The following is a 24,565-nucleotide window of genomic DNA, read 5'->3' as shown; positions in this document are numbered from 1 at the left end:
CAAAAAATAAATTAATTAATATAAGAGAAACATTATTAGGAGAAAAAGGAAGACAAATTTACCACATGATAAAAATAATTACTCCTTCAAAATCAGTAAGTGGTATGAGCAATATTTCACACAGCATACTTGGAAGCACTATAGTATCAATATACAAATAAAATAAGACACAAAGCATGGAATGATAGAGTGGTTATCACTAATTAGGTGCTAGCTAACAATGTAAATGAAAATGAGGAGAAGAGAAAATTAAAAAAAACTTGTTTTTAGCTTAATTGTTGGAGCAGAATGTATAGCAGGGGCTGGCTGGCGGGCAGCTGCTTTAGCCTTGTTAGCTTGGCTTGCTCTAACAGCAGTCTCCAGGCGTACTTTTAATTCAGGAGCAGCCCCCATTACTGTCTTGAAAGCAAGTGGATACAGAGGTCCAATATGCATTAAATTCTGGAGTGCAAACTCATGAAGATCTTTGGAAACTGTACTTGCTGAGGCAAAAGATTTTTCATCCAGCAGGTACGAGATCAATGTTGGAACTAAAAGAGCAAGTAACTGGACTCCTGTAAACGACAAAAAATAACATATGAAGAACCAGAAGATTACAACATTTAATTTTAAAATGAGGCAACTACAATGGTAGTCTGAATTACAATAAAATATAAGTAAACATGCACAATCTATTTGATATCTAATTAATATTAAATATTTAGTAAATAGCCAAGTCATGTGTTAGGGTTGGAGACCAGGTTTGACAATACTAGATATTTTACATTCACATTAATTTGCTTTATTTAAAACACACTGGCCAAAAGGTTAAAAAGGAATAAAACACTTTGCAACTGTCATCTGTTAGAATGTATTTTGAGGGATAGATTGTACAATTTTAAAAGGCATTCCAGAAAAGAGAGGATAAAGTAGGAACAAAAACCTAGAGAGCACCTATTTACTATTATTTAACTAGAACAAAGTATTTCCTTCTTTTTCAGTAGAAATGCAATTGTCTCATTTAATCATTTCTGAAACTCCACATAAGTAATGACAAAATCTCTCAAAAATAGGTGAATACAGTACATAAAGTTTAAGGTTTAAAAAAACAAGAACCCTCCAGGCACTCCTTGGAAAGAAGATTGGGTGATCTACTTCTGTAGCGATACCACCTTGGAAACCCAAGGAGGGGTCGTTATGCACGTAACAACAACAACATGTCTAGCTGACATAAATTTCAAGCCCTTAAAAGTTATTTATGTAGAGGCTTAATCTCCTTTTGCTAGTCTCTTTGTTTATGGCCATATGATCAAATCCATCCTGAAATATAACTACCATTGTTGTTGTTGTTCTGTGTTGTTGAGTCGGCTGATATTTTTCTAAAAAATAAACCCTTATGTGTAATTCTATGCTCCTTTATAATCAATGTTGAGAATAATGCTTTCTCTAATTTATGTTAATTTTTGCAGAATGACAATACACAGAATTAAAGCCAAGGCTGCAGGGGGTCAAGAGCATCCACAACTGAACATGGGATATAACATTCACTAATGTCACCAAAAACTCAAACCAAGGACAGTGATAATAAAATCCTCCCCCATCCCACCCTGCCTCTATCCTCTTTCCTTGCTGTACTTTTTCTCAACATCTAATAAATTTTGTATACATATAGATTTATTTCTATGTAAGGAGTTCTGGTAGCTCGGTGGTTAAACCATTCAGCTGCTACCCAAAATGTTGGCGGTTTGAACCCACCACCCACTCTGTGCAAAAAAGATGAAGCATTGTGCTTCTGTAAAGTTTTGTTGTTGTTGTTGTTGTTATGTGCCATTGAGTCAGACCCTGTAAAGGTTGATAGCCTTGGAAACCCTCTGGGAGCAGTTCTACTTTGTTCTATAGCATCACTGTGAATTAGATTCACTGTAAATCAGAATTGACTCAATGGTAATGGATTTGGTTTGAGGTTGTTTTTCTACTAATATATTGATATAAAAATCTCCTATCTATACATGAAACAGATAATGTTAAGTTGTTTACTGTATGGTTTTCCATTAGAACGTTAAGTTCCATGCAATCAGCAAGCACCTTTTGTTTTACTGCATGCTGATTCCCCAATGCCTGGTACACAGTAGATATTCAATAACTATTTGTTGAATGAATGAACAAACACATCATTTCCCTTGGAAACTACTCTGTAGTTTTCCATGTTAAATTTTCAGGAGAAAGAATCTAACAAGTTCTTATTTTAAGAGGAAAAGTCCCAAGAAATTCTCCAAGGTCCTAGATTTAGCTCAATTTTTCTATAACAGAATGATAATAGGACTGTATAATAATAACTGACTTTCATAACGAAAATACCACACTGAATTATCAAATAGATATGAAATAATCTTTGGTATATTGTGCTAAACAGGATCTCAACAGCAGGTTAAAAGGAAAAGTTTTACTGTATAATTAATTGTAACAAATATAGTTATTTAAGTACCTGCCAAGTACAGTAAAACCTGGGAAAGCTGGAACCTGTATAAGGCACCAGATAAGGAAAACTCAAGTATTTTCCACTAAAACGAGTGATGGAAGAGTGGTAATACTGAACCCTATCAAAGGCAGAAAACTTGTGAGACCTGGAAAAACACGGCAATCTTGTCAAGTGCCAGCTCTCACAGGTTTCCCTGTACTATATAATTCATGGTCTCTACATAATGTTTTTTATTACCCAGTTAAAAAGAGTAGACAGAACACTTAAACAATTAGAGAATTAAGTGCTAAAAATCTATAGTTAGCATTTAAGATAGAGTTCATGGAAAGCCTAAGTAAGGCTGAGAAATACTTAAGATGTAGTCTTAATTTTAAAAATACTCCTTGGAAGGAAGGTGGGACAATCTACTTCTGTAGTGATACCACTTTGGAAACCCAAGGAGGGGTCGCTATGAGTCGGGTCTGACTCGATGGCACATACCAACAACAACTGCTTATTTTACTCTCAAAAGTCTTGTTATATCACAAAATATCTCTTATCCAAGAGAAACAGTCTATTAATAAAAGAAGAAATTGTGATGGTGTTTATTGTTGATATATCTCATTAATACTTAATATTACATATTAGTCTGGTTACTAGAGTTGAAATTACAGTTCTCTGGGTTATTTTATACTTGAAATGAGTTGACTCTTATTTGGAAGGTAATTTCATACACATTGCTGAAGTCTAATTATTTAACTACATAATTTCATAAATAATATATAAATGTATTCTGACTGCTAAAAAATTAAAATAATATGGAATTATTGAAAAAAATTATAAGACTTCTTTCCTTATGTGTCCTCATGCTAAGTTTATTTCTCAACTGGGGCACCTGTTCAGATATTGATCCCAAGGGCTGATGCATCTCAAACATATTTTAAATACTGACTATGCAAAAAGCAGAAGTTCAGTGCTGGGATTTTAAAATGAGTAAGGTTTGGTCTTCATCTTTACAGAATTCATAACCCAGTGACTAAAATAATACAGATAAAATTATGTTGAGTTCCCAAATATAGGCCATGATGTCAGTCATAAAATTTTTACTAAGATAAGTCTATTAACACCTAATTTGAACTAAACAACTGCTTCACAACACAGCTCTTCTTCCCAACTTTTCCAGTGTTGGCACAAGTTCCCAGCTTCTTCCAGGTAACACATAATATTTGGCTCTTCCTTTTCTCTTGTTCCCTACAACCAGTTATTTGTCAAGTCAGACTAATTATTTCTTTTTTTCACAATTATTTCTGCATTCTTCTTTTTCACTATAATATTCTGGATTGTTACTAGGGAAGTCAGTGCAATAACTTTTAACATCTTTATCTCCTTTTTTATTTACTGCGAATTGTTTCAAGAGAAGAGAAAAAAAAATGATAGAAAAAAGTGGATACCATTTTTACCTGCAAAGTAATCTGGGAATATACATTAAAAGCTTTTGAAGTATGCATTTACTCTGACCCAGTTATTTCACTTTTAAGAATTTATCTGATAGAAATAATTTAAAAAAAAATCCATGCAAAGAATTCTATATAAGGGTGTTTATCTCAGAGTTTTTATGATCTTGAAACACTGGAAACAGCTTAATAACATATTAGTTTAAAAAGTAAACTCTCTCTGCAGGAATTAAAAATTGTATTTTAAACACATATTAGATTGTGATAAAATCAAGATTAAAGCAGAGAATAAAGAGAAGTAAGTATTAAGTTGTGAGTTTCTAGTTAAATGGATATATGTGGTAGCTAGTTTTCCATTATATAATAAATAATTAAAATATTAATCTGTTATATTGGCTATAAAGCTTTTATACTTCTACTATGAAGACCAGAATGTGTTCTTAAAAAAAATCTATTAAACATCCATATTTTCTCTAGTTCTTACAGAGTACATTCCTAGAAAATAAAAGAGTCAGTGCATAGGAAGCCATTAGTAATGAATTTTAACTTCCTGCTTATAAAAATGACTCAGAATATTGTTAGTAACAGATGTACAAAAACATTAAGCTATCAGATAGCAACTACTCCTTACTAAACTTACTGTTGCAAAGTCTGTGTCTAATATGAAATATGATTTGTATAATACAGATCTTCAACTTTGACTATCAGCTTTTTAAAAGAAAATACTTACTGTTCTGTTCTTCACCAAGAGCAACCAACGTTTCAAGAACTTTGATTCCTTCCTGAACAGCTAAAAGTTCAGTGTTATTGGTTGGTCTGTTTCTTTCAACAGCTTTTAGCTTTTCAACCACTATGGGAGCTAGTGAATGGATATAGGGAGTTGAAAGGGCACGATTGGAATGCTGGAAGACTGAAAGGAGAAGCTGGTAACACTTGGCTTGAACCTATGTAAGAAAAACATTTTATTAATTAACATGTGTGACAATTCTTATCTTGCTCCACATCACATTGTATATTAATATACACTGAAAAGAAGTGATAATGCAGCACTAAAATAGAAATGTGGGATACACTAATGCCATTTGTTACTTACAGAAATGGAGTGGAATAATTAAATTTAATTGAAATTAAATTTTCAATAAGCTAATTAAACAACACTAACTGAAGAGAAATTAATCAAGTAAATATCACTCAGTTACCAAATTATCATATTACCATACTTATATCATTTGTATATCTCTATAGTGTGGAAGAAATTAGAAACTTGTTGTTGTTGTTATGTGCCATCGAGTCAAACCTGACTCATAGCGACCCCTCCTTGGGTTTCCGAGGCAGTATCACTACGGAAGTAGGATTGCCCAATCTTCCTTCCGAGGAGTGGCTGGTGGGTTTGAACTGCCAGCCGTCTGGTTAGCAGGCAAGTATCTTAGCCACTATGCTACCACAGCTCCCAAATTAGAAACTAGGAATACTAATATCTGTTTTTAATTCTTCCTTTAATTTGCAATCAATTGAGAAATGTCCCTTCCCACTTTAAGGAAGTTAATGTTTGATCTCAAGAAAGCTCTAATGATAAATTGCTTAAGCACCTCAAACTAATCTGGAGTCTCTGGGAATGACTGCTTATAACAATTTAACCATTTCAGGAATAGTAAGTAAAATCTCATTGGCTCCACTTTAGAATGACAAAAACAGCAGCAACAAGAGGGGGAAAAAAAGAAGTCCAATCAATGTAGAATAAAAATCAAATGTATATGAGTTGAACATTTACATCAGGTAGATACACTACTTGGAGGTATCAATCATGGCAGAACAGAAGGGCAGTGTTTGCACAGGGAGACAGATAGGGGGGTGGTGCATGGGAGGGAAGGACACAGGGAAGAGGTGACTACAGGGAGGAAATGGGAAGAGAGCTGTTACATTGTGGGGAATTACAGTCAATGTCATGAGACAAAATGTGGATGAACTGCTGTATGGAAAATGAATTTGCTCTGTAAATTTTCACCCAAATCACAATAAAAATTAAAAAAAAAAAAAAAAAAAGCATATGTGAACAAAAGAGCAGCATTTGCCCAGGGGTAAATCTCAGAAGGCAGGGAGGGATAGGAAAGGTGGAAGAATGGAAATGGTAAACACAGGGAGGAAATAGGAAGAGTGTTGTTACATAGCCTGGATTGTAATCAATGTCACAAAACAAAATGTATATAAATTGTTGAATGGAAAATCAATTTGTTCCGTAAACTTCCATCCAAATCACAGTAAGAATTTATATATATATATATATCGGAAACCCAAGGAGGGGTCGCTATGAGTCGGGGCCGACTCGATGGCAAATAACATATATATAAAAGTAATAAAATTATTCATGAAGAGAGACAATTTCAAAATCTCTTCTTTTATTTTCAAATTTGAAAAAGGGTACTTTTGTTGTTGAAATTGTATTTCCTTGGGAAAATGGAAGTTATTAATATATTATGCTAGGAATATTTTTGCCATGTTTTATTATTTTTATTACTACTATTAAAATATTTGTCACTTAGTGGTGCTTATGAGTAAAATATCAAATAAGCAGTCTATTAAACTTTATTAAAAACAAAGTAGGCTATAAAATTTCTCATGGACTTTACATTTGAACACAAAATATGTTTACAATTTTAAACAAAAGTTGTTACTATTTTAAGTTTTGTTGTTGTTGTTATATGCCGTTGAGTCGGACCCGACTCATAGAGACCCCTCCTTGGGTTTCCAAGGTGGTATCACTACAGAAGTCGATTGCCCAACCTTCCTTCAGAGGAGTGGCTGGTGGGTTTGAACCGCCAGCCTTCTGATTAGCAGTCAACTGCCTTATCGACATGTAAATCACATTTCATACAAATTATTCTGTAAAAATACCTTCTCCTACTGACTAATATTAAGAAAAATAAAATTGCAGTTATTTATTAACCTCTACTGGATTTATTTTAGTCTATCATAAAAACTTATTATAATAAACCTGAAAAATACAGCAAAGTAAAGAAGTTTTGAAAACTATTCACTGAATGCGTAGGAAAAAGGATTAGGGAAGAGGTAACTACAGAGAGGAAGTGGGAAGAGAGCTGTTACACTGTGGGGAATTGAAGTCAATATCATGAAACAAAATGTGTATGAACTGCTGTATGGAAAATGAATTTGCTCTGTAAACTTTCACCCAAGTCACAGTAAAAATATGAAAAAAAATTAATAAACACTTCAGTTATATATCTTTCAGAATGCTTCCCCTTACTAACTAAAAACTCTCGCCCTCACCTCCTCTCTTTTCACCTCATCTGCTAGACAAAAGCTCAACCTTAGTAAAATCTAGTATCTGTCTTTTCCATCCCTGTACCAGGGGTACCGATAGAGGATAGACATGTCACATCAATGGGCTGTCCAGCATCACTATAAATTCATGGTCATCCAAACTGCTTCCTAGAAATTCTGTGCTATGCATCTTCCACCTTAGTTTTGGCATCTTCAACTTTTTTTTTTTCAGTCTACACAAATGTTTTTTCCTGTCAGCAGCTAAATACACTTAAGTTTTACTTATATCAAAAAAACTCTCCCTTACTACCATATCCTCTTCTAAGTCCCACACTCTCCTTCACTCCATAGTCAAATTTCTCGAAAGAACTGTCTCTCAATTTCTACACCATTCTTCGATGCACTGCAATCTGAGGTCCATTTTACTATTTTAATGAAACTTGTCTTAGAATACCAAAGGCTGGCGGTTCAAACCCACCATCCAGTCCTTGGAAGGAAGGTTGGGCAATCCTACTTCGTAGTGATACTGCCTTGGAAACCCAAGGAGGGGTCGCTATGAGTTGGGGCTGACTCGACAGCAAACAGCAACAACACATGTTTCTAAATTCCAATGGGTGATTTTCAATCTTATTTTACTTAAGCTTTTAGCAGTTAGATACAGTTAACCACGTTCTGCATTTAAAAAAAAAAAAATCATTTCCCTGGACCTCCGTGCTCCCTTTGTTTTTTTCCTTGCTCCTCTGGCCTTTCCGTCTCAGTTCCTTTTTCACAACAAAAATATCTCAGTTGCTCAGAGGCACTTTCTTATTCCACACACTTTGCTCTGTCAATCTCATACATTTCTTACAGCTTCACTGACCATAACTTATAAACCACTGGCTTTCAAATTTATACATTCAGGCCATACTTCTTTTCTGAGCTTCAGAGCTACATATCCAACTGTCTAGTACACAAATCCACATAAATAACTCAAGAGGCATTTTGAATTTACCATGTCCAAAATTGAACTCTTTATTTTCTCATCCCCAAATCTGCTCTTCTTCAATTGTTCTTTATTTCAATAGCAGTAAAATATTTGTGTCAGATATCTAGGTGTCACTTTTGACATTTCCTTCACTCTTACAAACCCATTTAACTATATTTAATCTAATCAATTGCCACGTCCTAACTTATTTGACTACCTAAATATCTTACATCCATGTTTCTTTCCCATTGCTACTACTCTAAATCAACAACAAACAGCCTCACAACAGGTCTCTTGGCATTCATTCTTGACCTTTTCCAATTTTTTTCATTGTGCAGCAGTGATCATTTAAAAAAGCAAATTTTCTATCAGTATCCTGCCTATTGCGATCAGTCATCTATTGCCCTTGGGACAATCTTCAAAATCCTCAACATGAACTCTAAGTAGGGTAACTATGTAGCCTTAATACTAGAGAAAAATGTAGCCCTCCAGCAGTAAGCCCCTGTAACATCTTGTATTTTCCCTATATAAAACTTCTATACCTAAAGCCTGTTTTCCCCACTAGTCTCTGAGCTCCATAAGGGAAGGGATTAGGCCCTTTTTGTTTACTGCTCTATCCTCACCATTTGGCTCAGGTCCTAACACATAGAACTTTCCAAAGATTTTTTTAAATATTTTAATAAATGGAGGGTCTACAGTGTACCCAAGAAAAATTATAACTAAGACTTTAATCTCATGTTGGTACAATTAAAAGAAATTAAAGAACAAAAAATTAAGTAGTGTGCTGTATCATATTCTTTAAAAAATTGCTTTTTGAAACTTCAGAGAGAAGGGTGGTATAATTTCCTTGTTGGCTCCAACTATACGTATTATCTAACCTAATATATATTATCTAATCTAATCTATGTTATCTAATCTAAATTTCCCTCAAGCAAGTGAATCATTCTTTATTGTTCTTATATATATTAAAATGCCAAATTATTTAAAATAAAGAACACAGAAGATTAATCATAATACTATCCAACAACAATTGAGTTAAGAACTTCATAGGCATTATTTTATATAATTCCCATAGAAACATTATGAGGAGACATTATTATTGTCCTCTTTTTATAGATTGGTAAATTGAGCTCCAGTTGCTCAAGTTCACTAAATTAAAATGTGGTAGAAATGGAACTGAAAACCCAGGCAATATGACTGGCCATTATACATTACTGTCTCCCTATAAAGATTATAAAATAATACATTAGACTCCTTTTAGCTCTAAATTTCTATGATGGTTTTAAACACACAATTAGAACAACATGAAATTATTCAATGTACATGTACATGATATCCAATGGTATTTAGGCTCAAAGATCTTTTTCAGTTTTTCCACTTAAAAACCCATATTGCAAATACTTAAGATTTTCATTATATATACTATCATATTTTAATGAATCAACTTGAAAATTTCCTGATAAAGTGGAATGTTTATCTCTATGTTCAGTTTTCTTATGCATAACTTACCCATGGGTCACATGAATTTAATGCACTTTTAAATCTGTTCATGCAGCCATTCTGTAATGACTGGACTCCTATTATTTCACTACTAGCAGACCACAGGAAGAGCGCAATTGCTGTCAGCATGCTCACTTCATCAGGCGTAGGCATGGAATCTTCTAAAAATAAAAAATGAAAGCAATGTACTGTTTCTAAAATGTTTTGGAATTCCAATCTTTAACAACAATCCTTTCTACACCCCTCCCCTCATCATTTATAGCAGCATGTGTCTCAATCTACTACAGTCTTCAAACACTTCTATGAACAGAAGTCATCTACTGTGGAGGAAACTGGCGGTTCTTAATTACAAGTCCCTGTACTTTAATTCCTTTCTACTTGCTTTACTAGATGATACAATATTAATTTAAAAACTTTTTTTCAGGTAAAATCCTAACAGGAATTCTAATATGGGAAACAAATTTATATATAAAAGATAACATGGAATAAAAAATTACCTAAAAGAAACTTGTTTACAGTGTAGACTGATCAAAACTTTTAAACACTTGCCTTCCAACAAAGTAAAATGACTATAAGGTATTCTAATTAATTTTAAAATCAGGGAAGATTTTGTTAGTGATACCACCTTTCTATTTAGGAAATTTGAAAACCTACAATTTCCATAAAACCATAAAAAAATATCCCGCACAATTTTCCAAAAACACTATTCTAACAATCTTAAAGAATTTCTTGCTTTTGTAATCATTTATTTAGGAATAGATACAAAAATACCTAATGGAAATAAAGTGTGGAATTACTTAACCTTAAAAAATACAAAAAACGTATACATTTAGTCTAAAGAACAATACTACTGAACATATGAGACCCAAATTATTTTGTGATACGATTTCTTCAATTGCTGAATTATCAACTCTATACAGTACTGATAATTAGGCAATATATAGGCTAATATAGCAACTGTAAATAGCCAACAAGTCTGTAACTTATCAGGATTAAGGACATATATATTGCAGATGATAACATTACCTCATAATTAGAGTACCAGCTATTCATAAAATAGGATGGGCTAAGAACAATACCCTAGAAGTCCATAAATTCCCATAAAGAAAAAAGAAAAAAAAACAGATGTAAAATTTAAAGGAGTTAGCCTGTATATATTGACATCATTGTTGATGTTAGATGGATCTTGGCTGAAAGCAAAGAATACTGAAAAGATGTTTACTTGTGTTTTATTGACTATGCAAAAGCATTTGATTGGTGTGGATCACAACAAATTATGGATACCACTGTGAAGAATGGGAATTCCAGAAAACTTAGTTGAGCTCTTGAGGAACTTATTGTTCCTCATGACCAGGAGCTGTCATTCAAACAGAACAAGGGGATACTGTGTGGTTTAAAATCCGGAAGGATGTACATGAAGGTTGTATCCTTTCACCATACTTATTCAATCTGTATGCTGAGCAAATAATTGAGAAGCTAGACTGTAGGAAGAACACATCAGGATTGGTGGAAGATTCATTAACAACCTGCAATATGCAGTCAATATACCCTTGCTTGCTGACAGTGAAGATGACTTGAAGCACTTACTGATGAAGATTATACACAAAAATCTGTAGTATGGATTCCATACTATAAAAATTGATTATTTCAATTTCTTTCAACATAAAGAAAAAGAAAATCCTCATAACTGGACCAATAAGCAGCATCATGATAAATGGAGAAAAGACTGAAGTTGTCAGAGATTTCATTTTACTTAGATCTACAATCAACACCCATGGAAGCAGCAGTCAAGAAATCAGATGTCATATTGCCCTAGGAAAATTTGCTGTAAAAGACCTCTTAGAAGTGTTGAAGAGGAAAGATGTCTTTTTGAAGACTAAGGTGTGCCTCACCCAAGCCATGGTATTTTCAGTAGCCTTATATACATGTGAAAGCTGGACAATCAATAAGAAAGACTGAATAAAGAGTTGATGCTTTTGAGTTGTCTTGGTGAAGAATACTGAAAATATCATGGACTGCCAGAAGAATAAACACATCTGTCCTGGAAGAAGTGTAGCTGAAATGATTCTTGAAAGTGAGAATGGCCAGGCTTTGTCTCACCTACTTTGGTCATGTTGTCAGAAGGGACCATTCCTTGAAGAAGGAATCATGCTTGGTCAGAGAAAAAGGGGAAGACCCTTAACAAGATGGACTGACACAGTGGCTGCAATGATGGGCTCAGGTATAGAGCAAGGATTCTGAGGATGGTGCACATCCAGGCAGTGTTTTGTTCTGTTGTACAGAGTCACTATGAGTCGAAGCTGACTTTATTGCACCTAACAACAACAATATAATAACCTGAGTCATACATGTAAAATCTGAGAATTCTGTATCAGGAGTATTATTCTACTATTAATTGAATGGTGGAATAAGAACAATCTTTTATATCAGAGTCTGTGATATTGTAAGCAACTATTCATTAGAAAATAATTTTATTTTTAAATTATGACTTCAAGAAGACTGTGGCATCTAAATACCATTCTCCACTAAAAGAAACCAAAGCTTTCTGGAGAAGTGGCTGATTGCAGAACAAAGACAGGGAAAATATAAGATGAATCCACCATATAGTGCCACCAGAAAGTAAGGACGTGCTCAAGAAATATGGGGACATGTCAAAAGGACAGAGAAGCCAACTTCAAAAGCTCCCAATGGCCAAATCCGGGACAATTTGAGCATTAAAAGTGATAATGACAGGAATGGGTCCAATGAATTAAGGAAAAAAATCATGGGTCTGTTCTGACTATAATAAACAATTATATAAATAAGTAATAAAGGGAGTACAAAGAGGAAGCTCTTCCTACCAGTAGAGCATCAACCAATAAATATACAAGGAATAAATAAATGCAGAAGTTACAAACATCATAGCAATAATTGATTCAAGCAGGAAGTATCAATGGATGCTAAAACTATTGAGTGAAGGTTTTATGGGGAACAGTTAATTGACATAGTCTCAAAATATCTCTCTACAGATTATTTAGTAATTATAAAAGAGAAAAATGGCCACTTTATAGTGAAGAAATATGGACATCACCCACATCAAGTTTTTAGAGCTAATATCTCTAATGAGATAAGCCGATATTACATGACTTCTTTATATGATGCTCTACAAAAGACACAACATGACTTAGGTAGTATTCCTGCCAAAAATGCATAACTGAAACAAATTATGAGGAAAAAAATCAGATATTTCAATTTGAAGAACATTCTACAAAATAGCTAGCCTATACTCTTCAAAACACTGATGTCATGAAAAATTAAGGCAAACTGGGGAACTGCTCCTGATTAAGCAATACTGAAGCAATGTGACAAATAAATGCAATACAGAATCCTGGACTATAAACTGGATAAGAAAAAATTCTATGAAGGTGATTATTGGGAAAACTGATAATGTTTGCTTATGAATAATAATATCATTGTATCATATTAAATTGCCTAAATTTGATAATTCTTCTGGGGTTATGTAAGACAATCTCCTCGTTCTGAGATCTGTAAAGGACTGTGGGGTGATGGCCATGATGATTTCAATTTATTCTTAAATAGTTCAGCAAAAAAGATAATGATAATATTAAAAATAATAATATGAAGATACAGAGAGTGACAAATGTGATAAATGTTCATAGTGGGTGAATTTAGGAGAAGGGTACATGGAGTTCACTGAAACTTTTTTAAAGTTTGAAACTCATTTCAAAAGATTTTAAATATATGAACACATTTTTTAAGTGAAAGATGTCATTGATTTTATAATAGAAAATATAATCTCTATAAAGGAAATCCCCTATTACAAAACTTTTCTTATAAAGGAAAGAATTCTGTTTTCCTTGCTATACATGTACTATATGAACATACCCATGGCCTCAATCCTACTTTATAACTTACTGTGTCTCCTCAGAATGAAGTGCTGGACAGAATACACTGGGCAAGCTAACTGTCTTATTGAACCTTTAAAGTTACATGAATGAACAAGCTTGATAAAATACCAAAACCTCTCTTTCTGACAATTCACAAATACTTATGAGCATTTACCATGGAGTCATTTCTGCCCCCAAATTAAAACAATATTAACATATTTGAAAAAAATTCTTAACATTTCTTCATGATATTCATATGTATGTCTCTATTTATCTATCTATACATATATATGCTCATTAACCAGTTGCTGTCAAGTCAATTCTGACTTGGGGAAACCCCATGTGTGTCTGAGTAGAACTGGGTTTCACAGGGCTTTCAATAGCTGAATTTTCAGAAATAGATTGCCAGGCCTTTCTTCCCAAGTGCCAACCTTTTTATTAACAGCCAAATGCATTAACCCTGGGAATGGACATATATACACAGACATGTATACATAAATATGGCATCAAATGTTTTCTTAGTTTGTTAAAATCTACCTCAAAAGCAAAATAGCCAAATACTGTTAAGATTTTGGTTTAATTTCTTCTGGCATAGGTTAGCCTTTATACAGTTATTTATAAACATGATTTCTAATATAATGCAGTAGATAAAATAATCCAAATGAATATATCAGCATATACTTTATATACTTCATAATTTTTTCCACTTCTAGACAGTTGTATCTATCACATTTTCATTGTTGTAAGATCTTTGTTAGGAGCTCTGGTAGTGTAGTGGCTAAGGCAATTGACTGCTAACCACAAGGCTGGCGGTTCAAACCCACCAGCCACTCCTCGGAAGGAAGATGGGGTAATCTACTTCCGTAGTGATACTGCCTCAGAAACCCAAGGAGGGGTCGCTATGAGTCAAGTCTGACTCGATGGCACGTAACAACAACAACAAGATCTTTGTTCATATTGTTGTTGTTGTTGTTATGTGCCGTCGAGTCAGCCCTGACTCATAGCAACCCCTCCTTGGGTTTCCGAGGCAGTATCACTACGGAAGTAGGATTGCCCAACCTTCCTTCCGAGGAGTGGCTGGTGGGTTTGAACCGCCAGCCTTCTGGTTAGCAGTCAAATGCCTTAGCCACTATGCTACCAGAGCTGTCAAATTGCCTCCAACTCGTGGAAATCTTATATATAACAGAATGAAAGGTTGTCCAGTCCTCTGCCATGCTCATAGACATTGGTATGTTGATTCCACTATTGTGGCTATTGTATAAACAGGCTATGATAAATAACCTTAAACATAACTTTTTGATGAACAAAGTCAGAGTATGAATTCTTAAAGGCTCTTTGTGTATTTTGTAGAACTGATTCCCTGAAAATATAAACCATTTTAAACTCTCTTTAGCAAAACATGAAAATGCTGTTCTCCTTGTACCCATTCCAGCTGAGTGTGCACACATTTTAAAAAATCAGTTTAACAGGTAAAAATTTCTATTACTTTGTTTTCATTTGCATTTCTTTGCCTATTAATATGGCTGAATTTTTTGTATCTGTTTGGCAGTCATCTCTTTCCTTTCTAGCTTAACTCTTGTTCTTTCCTTCTTTTGGGTGTTAAATGCTTTTCTTACAAGACGTCTTTCTATGTTAATGAATCAACTCTCACATAATATTATTGTCAGTTTTTCAGCTGCCTTTTAATGTAAGATGTTTTGACAAGTAGAATTTCTTTACAGAGGAATGGATGGTATTTTTCTGTGTTATATCTTCTATTGACTTATACTTAAATAATCCTTCACCATACTAAAATAAAAGATTCACCTATATTTTCTTTCCATATTTAAAAAATTTTACATTATCATTTTATCCGGTTATTTATTTTGATACATGATAAAAGATGAAGACTTAACTTAAATTTATTTCCCAAATCGTGAAGTGATATTAACCATTTATAGATTAATGCATGTGCTTTTATAATGTGTTATGTTGTCATGTAGATCAGTGTCTGTTTCAAAGCAATCAACCTCTTCTGTTCCACTGCTCTAGTTCTTGATTCTTGAGCCTGATCCACAGTTTTAGATAGTATGGAGATATTTTAATAGGTGAGATGGCAAATCTTTCCTTATTACTGTGTTTTTGGCTCCTGAACGTTTCACCAACACACACTGTTGGTGGGAATGTAAATTTATTTAACTACTTCGGAGAGTTATTTGGCAACGTCTCATAAAATTAAAATGTACAGTTAATTGCATTTCTAGGTATGTACACTAGAAAAAACTCTCAGAGGACATGCACATGAGGAATTTACAAGGCTATTCACTGTCAAAAAATTTGTAATTGGGAATAATTGGTAGCGGTGATGGTGATGGTGCTGTCCAATTGGTTCTAACTCATAATGACCCCATGCACAGCAGTACAAGACACTGCCCCAGTCCTGTGCCATCTTCACATTCCTTGCTATGTCTGAGCTCATCGCAGCATCCTCTCTATCAATACATCTCATTAAGGGTTTTTCCCTTTTTCACTGACCCTCTACTTTACCAAGCATGATCTCCTTCTCTAGGAAGTAGTCCCTTCTGACAACATAACCAAAGTACATGAGACAAAGTCTGGCCATTCTCACTTCTAAAGAGTGTTCTGGCTATACTTCTTCCAAGACAGATTTGTTTCAGCAAAGACGTCACTTTGAGGTCTAAGATGCATCTGACCTAATCCATGGTATTTTCAATAGCCTCATAAGTATGTGAAAGCTGGACAACGAATATGGAAGACCGATGAAGAACTGATGCATTTGAGTTGTGGTGCTGGCGAAGAACACTGAAAATACTATGGACTGCTAGAAAAACAAACAAATCTGGTCTTGGGACAGCAAAAATAGCCACTGACAGGGGAATTGGATAAGCAATAATTGATAAATACATATGAAGAAAAACTATGTGGGAGATAAAAATAACGGATGACTTTTATATATCCACATTAACAGATCTAAAAATGTATTATTGTTGTGAGAAACAATAAAGGTAGAATGAGATACTAGATAAATTAAAAGAAAACACAAATAGAACTACCATATATTACTCATGATTATTATTCTCCCTCTGCATAGTAGAGTCCTTGGTTCACATGCTTGACTGCTAACCAAAAGGTTGGTGGTTAAAGTGCACCTGAGGTACCTCAGAAAAATGGCCTGGCTCTACTCCTGAATAATCAGCTACTGTGAACCCTATGGAGCACAGCTCTACTCTGACACATATGGGGTAGCCAAGAGCTGGAATCAACTCAATGGCAACTTTTTAAAACATGTAATACATACACACACATAAACACACACACATATGTATGTGTGTGTGTGTGTGTGTTGTTGTTGTTGTTGTTGTTATGCACCGTCAAGTCGGACCTGACTCATAGCGACCCCTCCTTGGGTTTCCAAGGCAGTATCACTACAGAAGTAGATTGCCCCATCTTCCTTCCAAGGCGTGTATATATATTAGTAGCTCTGGTGGCATAGTACCTAAGGCATTTGACTGCTAACCAGAAGGCTGGTAGTTCAAACCCACCAGCCACTCCTTGGAAAGAAGACTGGGCAATCTACTTCTGTAGATATTCCATCTCGGGAACCCCATGAGGGGTCGCTATGAATCGAATTGACTAAACGGCAGTGAGTTTTTTTTTTTTTTTGGTTTATATATATATATATGTATGTATGTATTAGGAGCTCTGGTGGCGTAATGGCTAGGGCACTTGACTGCTAACCAGAAGGCTGGTGGTTCAAACCTACCAGCCACTCCTCAGAAGGAAGATGAGGCAATCTACTTCCATAGTAATACTGCCTCAGAAACCCAAGGAGAGGTCACTATAAGTCAGACTCAACTCAATGACAGTGAGTTTGGTTTTTTTTGGTTTTATATATATATTAATATATATAAGTAAATTCATCAACATATATTTATTAATATAGAAAGTATATCTACTAATATACATGTGTATTTCTGGAATGAAACACATCAAAATCAAGACTGTGGTTCTGTCTGGAGATATAACGGGGTGGTGACAGGACCTTCAACTTTCTTATTTTACTACTTTTGCTGGGGGAAAAAAACCTACTTGAAGCAAATACAAAAATATTAACAATCTTAAAGTGAATTTACTCTGTAAATCTTCACCCAAATCCTAATAAAAAAAAAAAAATATTAACAATCTTGGGTACATTTTCTGAAAGTTTCTGTACTTTTAAAAAATATTTCTAAAAATCTCTCAACACAAATCTAAAAGTTAAAAAAAAATCAGGGCATTTACAGTCAACATCCAGAAAGGGGTATTTTAAGTTCTTATCTGAAAAATGTGTCTAAACCGCCTCTGTGAATTGATTGAATTAAGAAATAGGTATTCTAATGGATAAAAAATTTTAAACTCTGATTAGGTTACCTGGTTGAGAATATTCCAAGATACATGCAAGAGTACTACGAATTAGAGCTGTCCATTGTTTTTGAGTTTCCTCAGTTTTGGCCATTGAAAGTGTCACAATATTTTTAATTCCTTGAAGAGCTGCACTGACTGGTGGAGGAACTTGATTATCTGCAGATTTTATTGCTGTGTCTTTCAATATTCTTGCAATTAAAAACAGAATCGTAGGCAGGATCGTCATACATCCTGAAATTAAAAAAAAAAAATTAGGTTACCTCATAATTATTTCAGTTCCCATATTACATTTGTTTCAATTGCTTACATTTCTTAAATTTATTATGGTTTAATATTGTTTCTCTTCCCTGTTTTTTACACAGTATTGACTGCAATTACTGTTACTATAATGAAATGTGTGAAAAGAAAGATTTGAAAATGGCAAGCTATTTCAAAGAAGAAAGTATTTTCTTTCTTTTTCCAGCCAGCCTTGTTTTACTTCTAATATTTTATCTATTTAATACTTCATGCCCTTCCTAATGAAAATGAGAAAAGAAGATAGAAAAACAGAAGGAAAACACTACCATAGACTTTGAGAAGCATCTGGGTGACCTGGTGAATCTTATGGTCATTTTAAGGCACATAATCAATCATCAGTATACTAAAACCAGACTTATCACACAGCACTATTAACAGTAGCAAAGAGATGGAAACAACTTAAGTGCCCATCAACAGAGGAATGGATAACAAAACTGTGGTACATACACACAGTGGAATATTATGCAACACTGAAGAATAATGTAGTATCTGCAAAACTCCACAGAACGTGAATAAACTTGGAGGATGTTATGCTGAGTAAAATAAGTCAATCACAGAAGGACAAATATATTGTATTAGTCCACTACTGTTTAAAGTCAAGAAAAGATTTATATATGGAAGGAAACTTTCTTTGTTGATTACCAGAGATGGGAGGGGAGGAGAGGAAACACTGCTAGATAGGTAGAGATAAGTACTGATTTGCGTGAAGGGAAAGGCAGTATTACCAAAAGCCAGTGACCAACACAGTAACATTAAAGAAAAGGAAGACACAGAAAGGCACACAAGAGGTACAGACAATAAAGATAAACCCTTTTACATATTCAATACTGCATTATCAATAATAACAAACATTAATCTATGGGTAAATAGATGGATAGACAGGCTGAATGATTAGGTATATATAGGCAAAAGGGAATATATACTCATGACCATATATAAGATTGGCAAATGATACTTCTATATACATATTTGTATGTGCTGTAAGAATGCCTATATATATAATAGAATCAACAAGGTGCAAAGTTACGATACTTCTTAGCCACAGCCAACCACCCTGAGGTAGCGAGTAGTCAGACCTGTGGACTTGGGACCATGGTTCCAGAGGACGTCAAGCTCAATTGGCATAACACACTACACAAAAACAATGATCTACATCCTACTTTGGTGAGTAGCAACAGAGGTCTTAAAATCCTGCAAGTTGCCGTCTAGATGCAACTATGGGTCTCTCCTCCTCCAGAGCAAAGAAGAATGGAAAAAACAAAGATGTACGGAAACAATTAGTCCGTGGGACTGTGGACCATGAGACCTGAAGAACTAGATGGTGCCCAGCTATCACTGTCAACCACTCAGAAAAGGATCAGTGCAGGAGATCCCGGATAGAATAGGGGAATAATGTGGACTGAAACTCAAAATCAAAAAAAGGACCAGGTTTACTGGTCTGATAGAGCCTGGTGAGACCCCTGAGAATATGGCACCTAGTTACCCTTCAGGTCTGGAATTGAACTCATTCCTGTGGCTTCCAGCCAAACAACATATATGGCATATAGAGGAACAATTACATCAAGTAGATATACTCCTTAGAACGATCAATCATGGAAGAATAGAAGGGCAGTATTTACACAGGAAGACAGCTGAGGGGGCAGGAATGCATAGGAAAGAAGGAAACACAGAAGAGGTAATTAGAGGGAGGAAGTGGGAAGAAAACTGTTATACTGTGGGGAATTGCAGTCAACGTCGTGAAATAAAATGTGTACGAACTGCTGTATGGAAAATGAATTTTCTCTGTAAATGTTCACCCAAATCACAATAAAAATTTAAAAAATAAAATAAAATCAACGTAAAAAAACCAGGAAAATGGTAAAATCAGAGTAAGTGAAAAGAAATGAATAAATTCTATAATTTGCAGCTGCGAGGATTTTAAGGTTATGGAATCCCACCTCCCACTTAATAAAGGAATCCCTTTCACCACTCTCACATACAAAGTCCAGTAATGGAGAATTCACCGTTTTCACGCATGCAGGGTAATTCTGAATCAACTTGACAGCAAACAACAATGGGGTAACTGTAAGAGCTAGAAAAGTCTTTCTTATGCTGAGCTGAAATTTACCATGCATCTACTGATACTAGTTCTACCTTCTAGATAAAACAGAGGGAAAGTCTACTATTCTATCCAATAGTTCAAGTATTTATAGATAGCTATTAGGTCTGCCTTTAAAGTTTTCTACTGCAGTCAATAATCATTTCTTCAGATTCTCCTTAGAGTTCACTGTCACTCTTCTGTGGTACTTTTCAGATGGTCAGTGTTCAAAAGTGGTAACCAAACCCCAAAATAAAGGATTTCCTAATTCTACTGTCCATCTAGCTGCTAAAATTCAGTGTTTTCCCCTAAGCTGTGGTTCTATCTTTTCCCTGAAGTTTGTTTGAAATGTATCTGAAAAGAGGCCCTTAGGTTTTTGGTTTTCTACATCTTTAATTTTTTTAGGCTCCTAAAGGTAAACAACCCTTAAAAAAACACAACTTCTCATTTCACATATAGATTTAAGAGGAAAAGAAATCATTATAGTGCTTAAGATAAAGGCAAGCTCATCTTTGTCTACTATAATATAATGTGTTCCCATATACTAATCAATACTATACCAGCAGGTGAACAAAGGGATGGTAAGTCAGACAGGATGGTAACTGTGGCTGCCACCAAACGGGCACTTTCTTCTGAGAGTCGAGTTTTACTGGCTACGTGACTTGGAGAGTCTGACATCTTGGTACTGAGATGTGGCATATGCCGTACTAAAATAAACATCAACAGCTCCATTGTTGCAAAGACAAGAGATTTTCCAGGAATAAGACCACCGCTGTCACCTCCTTCTCCTAATACAGAACAGGTTTCTTTTTCCATATCATCTTCATCTTGGATAAAAAGAAATTAGTGAAATTATCAGCAAAAATTAATAACAAATAATAGATAAAACAACATAATATAGGCAATCTCTGGGTTATGAATGTCCGACTTACATATAAACTGCACCTACGAACCAATCTTCCCCAAACCTCTTAGATTAAAAATTCAAAATGCATATAATGGTTCATAATAACAAACAGATGGTACTTCGTGACAAGCATAAAAAAATTATTATTATTGATATGTTGTTATGTTAAAAATGTTCTTAGTGTATCTAGAAGTGTTTCTTTAATGCTTTTTATGCATACAAAGGTACACTGTATACTATGTACTAAGACAAATATTTGACTTACATTAGATACGAACTGTACCTAACTATTCCAACTTAAGTACAAACTTGACTTTAAGACTCACTTGTAATCTGAGGACTGTCTTTAAATATATTTGAGAAAATTTTTCAAAAAGATTTATAAATAAATATCTCAGTGATGCTATATGTTTTGTTCAGTATAAATCTGAAACAATTATATTTACTACAATTCTGTGCATTAACCACTCCTTAAAATTAATGGACAATTCATTTTTACTTGGAAAATTTTTATTAGATATTTTATATACATACACATACATACATATATGTGTGTATCTATCTATAAACCAAACCAAACTCACTGCCATCAAGTCAGATCTGACTCATAGCGAGCCCTCCTTGGGTTTCCATGGTATCTCTACGGAAGTAGATTGCCTAACCTTCCTTCTGAGGAGCAGCTGGTGGGTTTGAACCACCAGCCTTCTGGTTAGCAGTCAAAATGCTTTAGGCACTATGCCACCAGAGCTCCCGTATTTGTCCATATATGTCATAAAAGGAATAAAACATATTACACTAAACCACATGACACTGGCATGTTTGAACTAAAAAATAGTCAACTATTACCATTTTCATTTGGTTCATTCTAATTAGAGCAAAATCAATTTTAAATCTTCTAAATTTAATTTTTAAAATAAAACTTATTGACAATATTTTTAAAAATAAAATCTACATCAAAGTTAGTGTAATTTCTAGTGCTTACTTAGAGTGTTTCTTTTTTCTTGCAAATAATCCTGAGCAGCTCTTACTATCTGTTGTACAACTCCAGTAACCAGCAGCTGGACGGATGGTGGATTCCAGGTCAGTAGGAGGCGGTGCAAAACACTCAGCAACTCAACACCAATCAGCTATTATAAATTAACATAGATATATTTAACTAACTTTATTTTCAAAGATCAAATTTACATTATTAAAATCTGAGAAAACACACATATAAATTAAAAAAAAAAGTTAGGTAAAACTAATATATAGGTCTATGTAACAAATAAGAACAATACAACAATCTTGAGAAATGCTCATATTTTATCTCAATTTATTTTCAGGCAACAAATGGCTTTATATATCATTTAAAGATTTAAGTAAGTCCTATATTCAAACCTTATTATTCCTCTATTCCTCTCCTCTACTTGGGTTGAACAGTTTTCCTAGAGCCCAGTGCCATTTAAATTCGGAATTTTTAACCTACACTGAGTACACAAGAGTTTTCTACCAGAGATTTTAGGTATTTCTCATGAGCACCTCCCCTATTCACCTTAGTGGCATTATAAACTTTCAGTGTTAACATTAAGCCTCTTATTCCATGATATTTCACATCAAACCCATTAAATGAACCTGTCTCAAATTTCAAAAATTAAAAAAAAAAAAAACACTTAACTGCAGCCAAAGCCATCTTTCTTTCTTTCCTTAAGATCAGTTATCCAGCCACTTATCCGAAGCTGAACAATCTTTCTTTATATACTCCCTGTCCTATACTACAGATTTCTACTTCCCAGGGATTCTTCAAGGATCTCAGTTGTACCTCATAGGTCCTCAACCTCTCTCTTTCTGGTTGGCCTTCCTCTCCTCAGTATAAGGAAAATAGTCTTTCCTATCAAATGTTCCATTCTCCTCTACCCCCAAAAAACCTCTCAGTCCCCTCTATCTACCCCCACAGTCTCTGTTACCTTGGTCTTGCTTCTTCCTTTCCCAGCCCAGATGCTTCCACATTCTCTCATTCACTTCCATCTTCTACAATTTGGCTTCTACCCACCTATGAAAATGTTCTCTTTGAGATCACCACTGACTGCCACTGGACCCTTTTCTGTCTGTATTTACTAAATTTCTGTTGCTCATGACAATGTCATCTCTCTTTGACACTCTCCCTTGTCTTTTTATATCTTTACTCTCTTTTGCTTCTCCTTCCACTTTTTAATTCATCTCCATTACTGATTTCTCTCCATCAATGCTAGTTCCTTAAATGTTATTTATCCACAAGGTTCCAATCTTAGTCCTCTGCTCTATTTCTTTTAGTCAGTTTTCCTAAGCTCATATACTCATTATTTCTCCTGAGGAGGCCTCACAGCTGGCCTATCTCTTTGCTCATTTCTTAAAAACTACCTCTACAAGATTAAAAACATGATCTTCCTGAAATACAAAGTTAATCATGTTAAATCATGTGTGGTAGTTAAAGTTGTATATCAACTTGGTTGGGCCTGGTTGAATGGCTGGGCAGCTGGTGGTAGTTATTCCCCACGGCGAGACTGGCAATGAACTCCATAGTGGGATCTACCACAAGCAGCTAAGTAGCTGGTTTAGGAATGTGGTCTGCTTTATAGCAGCTTTGGGAATGGTCTCTAGCTTATGGCACCTTGAACCCTGCATGTAGCTGAGTCATTGTTCAGAAGCCTGCCATGCTCTGCAGACCTTGAGACTTTAAATAGACTTGAATTAATGACCTACACCATGTGGTTTGGTAACATCGGAACTGTGACTTTTTGTTCGTCAGCCTTGGGCTTGTCAGTCTCAGCAGCCAGCAGCTGTCTGAGTGAAGAAAAGCCTCTAGCTTCAGTGGGCTGGGAGGAGGAGACAGAGCTAAAGCCCAAGGTTGAGAGGCCTTCACCCAGCCCCTAGAGTCTGGTACTCTGAACTCAGACTTAAAGCCTCCAAACTGTTAGAGAATAAACTTCTATTTGTTCAAGCCATTCCATTTGTAGTATATTCCTATCAAAGTAGCACTAGGTACCCAGAACAACATGCTACAAAGAAATCTTCATGATTTGGTCTTTACCTTCCTGTTGACTCTCACCTCCTAACAATCCTCACGTGTCCCATTCATCTCAGCCACAGTAAATGACTCTAGTACCTCTGCACTTGTCATATTCTCTTAAGTGTAAGAGATCCATGGTGGGATCTACCACAAGCAGCTGAGTAGTTGCTTTGGGTATGTGGTCTGCTTCCCACATATAAGAAGCAGCTAAAACTTTGTGTTTGCTGTTCTCCATGAGAGGAAACCCCATCCGCCTATGCTGCCTTGCTAATTTCTCTTTTAAGATTTGATTCAACCGCTATCTCTTACTGAGATGCCATCCTTTACTTTCCTA

General features: G+C 34.9%; 1 protein-coding gene across 1 annotated transcript in view; it reads right to left on the bottom strand.

The window, feature by feature from the left end:
• Window positions 1–249: 249 nt before the first annotated feature.
• HEATR5B (HEAT repeat containing 5B) overlaps window positions 250–24,565 on the bottom strand; it is a 170,687-nt gene continuing 146,371 nt past the window's right edge. Inside the window, exons 30-35 of the mRNA XM_007945073.2 lie at window positions 22,189–22,333; window positions 20,860–21,126; window positions 17,932–18,156; window positions 9,644–9,795; window positions 4,622–4,835; window positions 250–554 (exon numbers count right to left, since the gene is read on the bottom strand). Of these exons, the coding sequence (XP_007943264.1) occupies window positions 250–554; window positions 4,622–4,835; window positions 9,644–9,795; window positions 17,932–18,156; window positions 20,860–21,126; window positions 22,189–22,333 (1,308 nt within the window). The remainder of the gene's footprint in view (window positions 555–4,621; window positions 4,836–9,643; window positions 9,796–17,931; window positions 18,157–20,859; window positions 21,127–22,188; window positions 22,334–24,565) is intronic.

This window comes from Orycteropus afer, unplaced genomic scaffold (genome assembly GCF_000298275.1).
Source record: "Orycteropus afer afer isolate SDZICR_OR568_19922 unplaced genomic scaffold, OryAfe1.0 scaffold00131, whole genome shotgun sequence".
NCBI classification, from domain to species: Eukaryota; Metazoa; Chordata; class Mammalia; order Tubulidentata; family Orycteropodidae; genus Orycteropus; species Orycteropus afer.
This window is presented reverse-complemented; position numbering and strand designations above follow the sequence as displayed.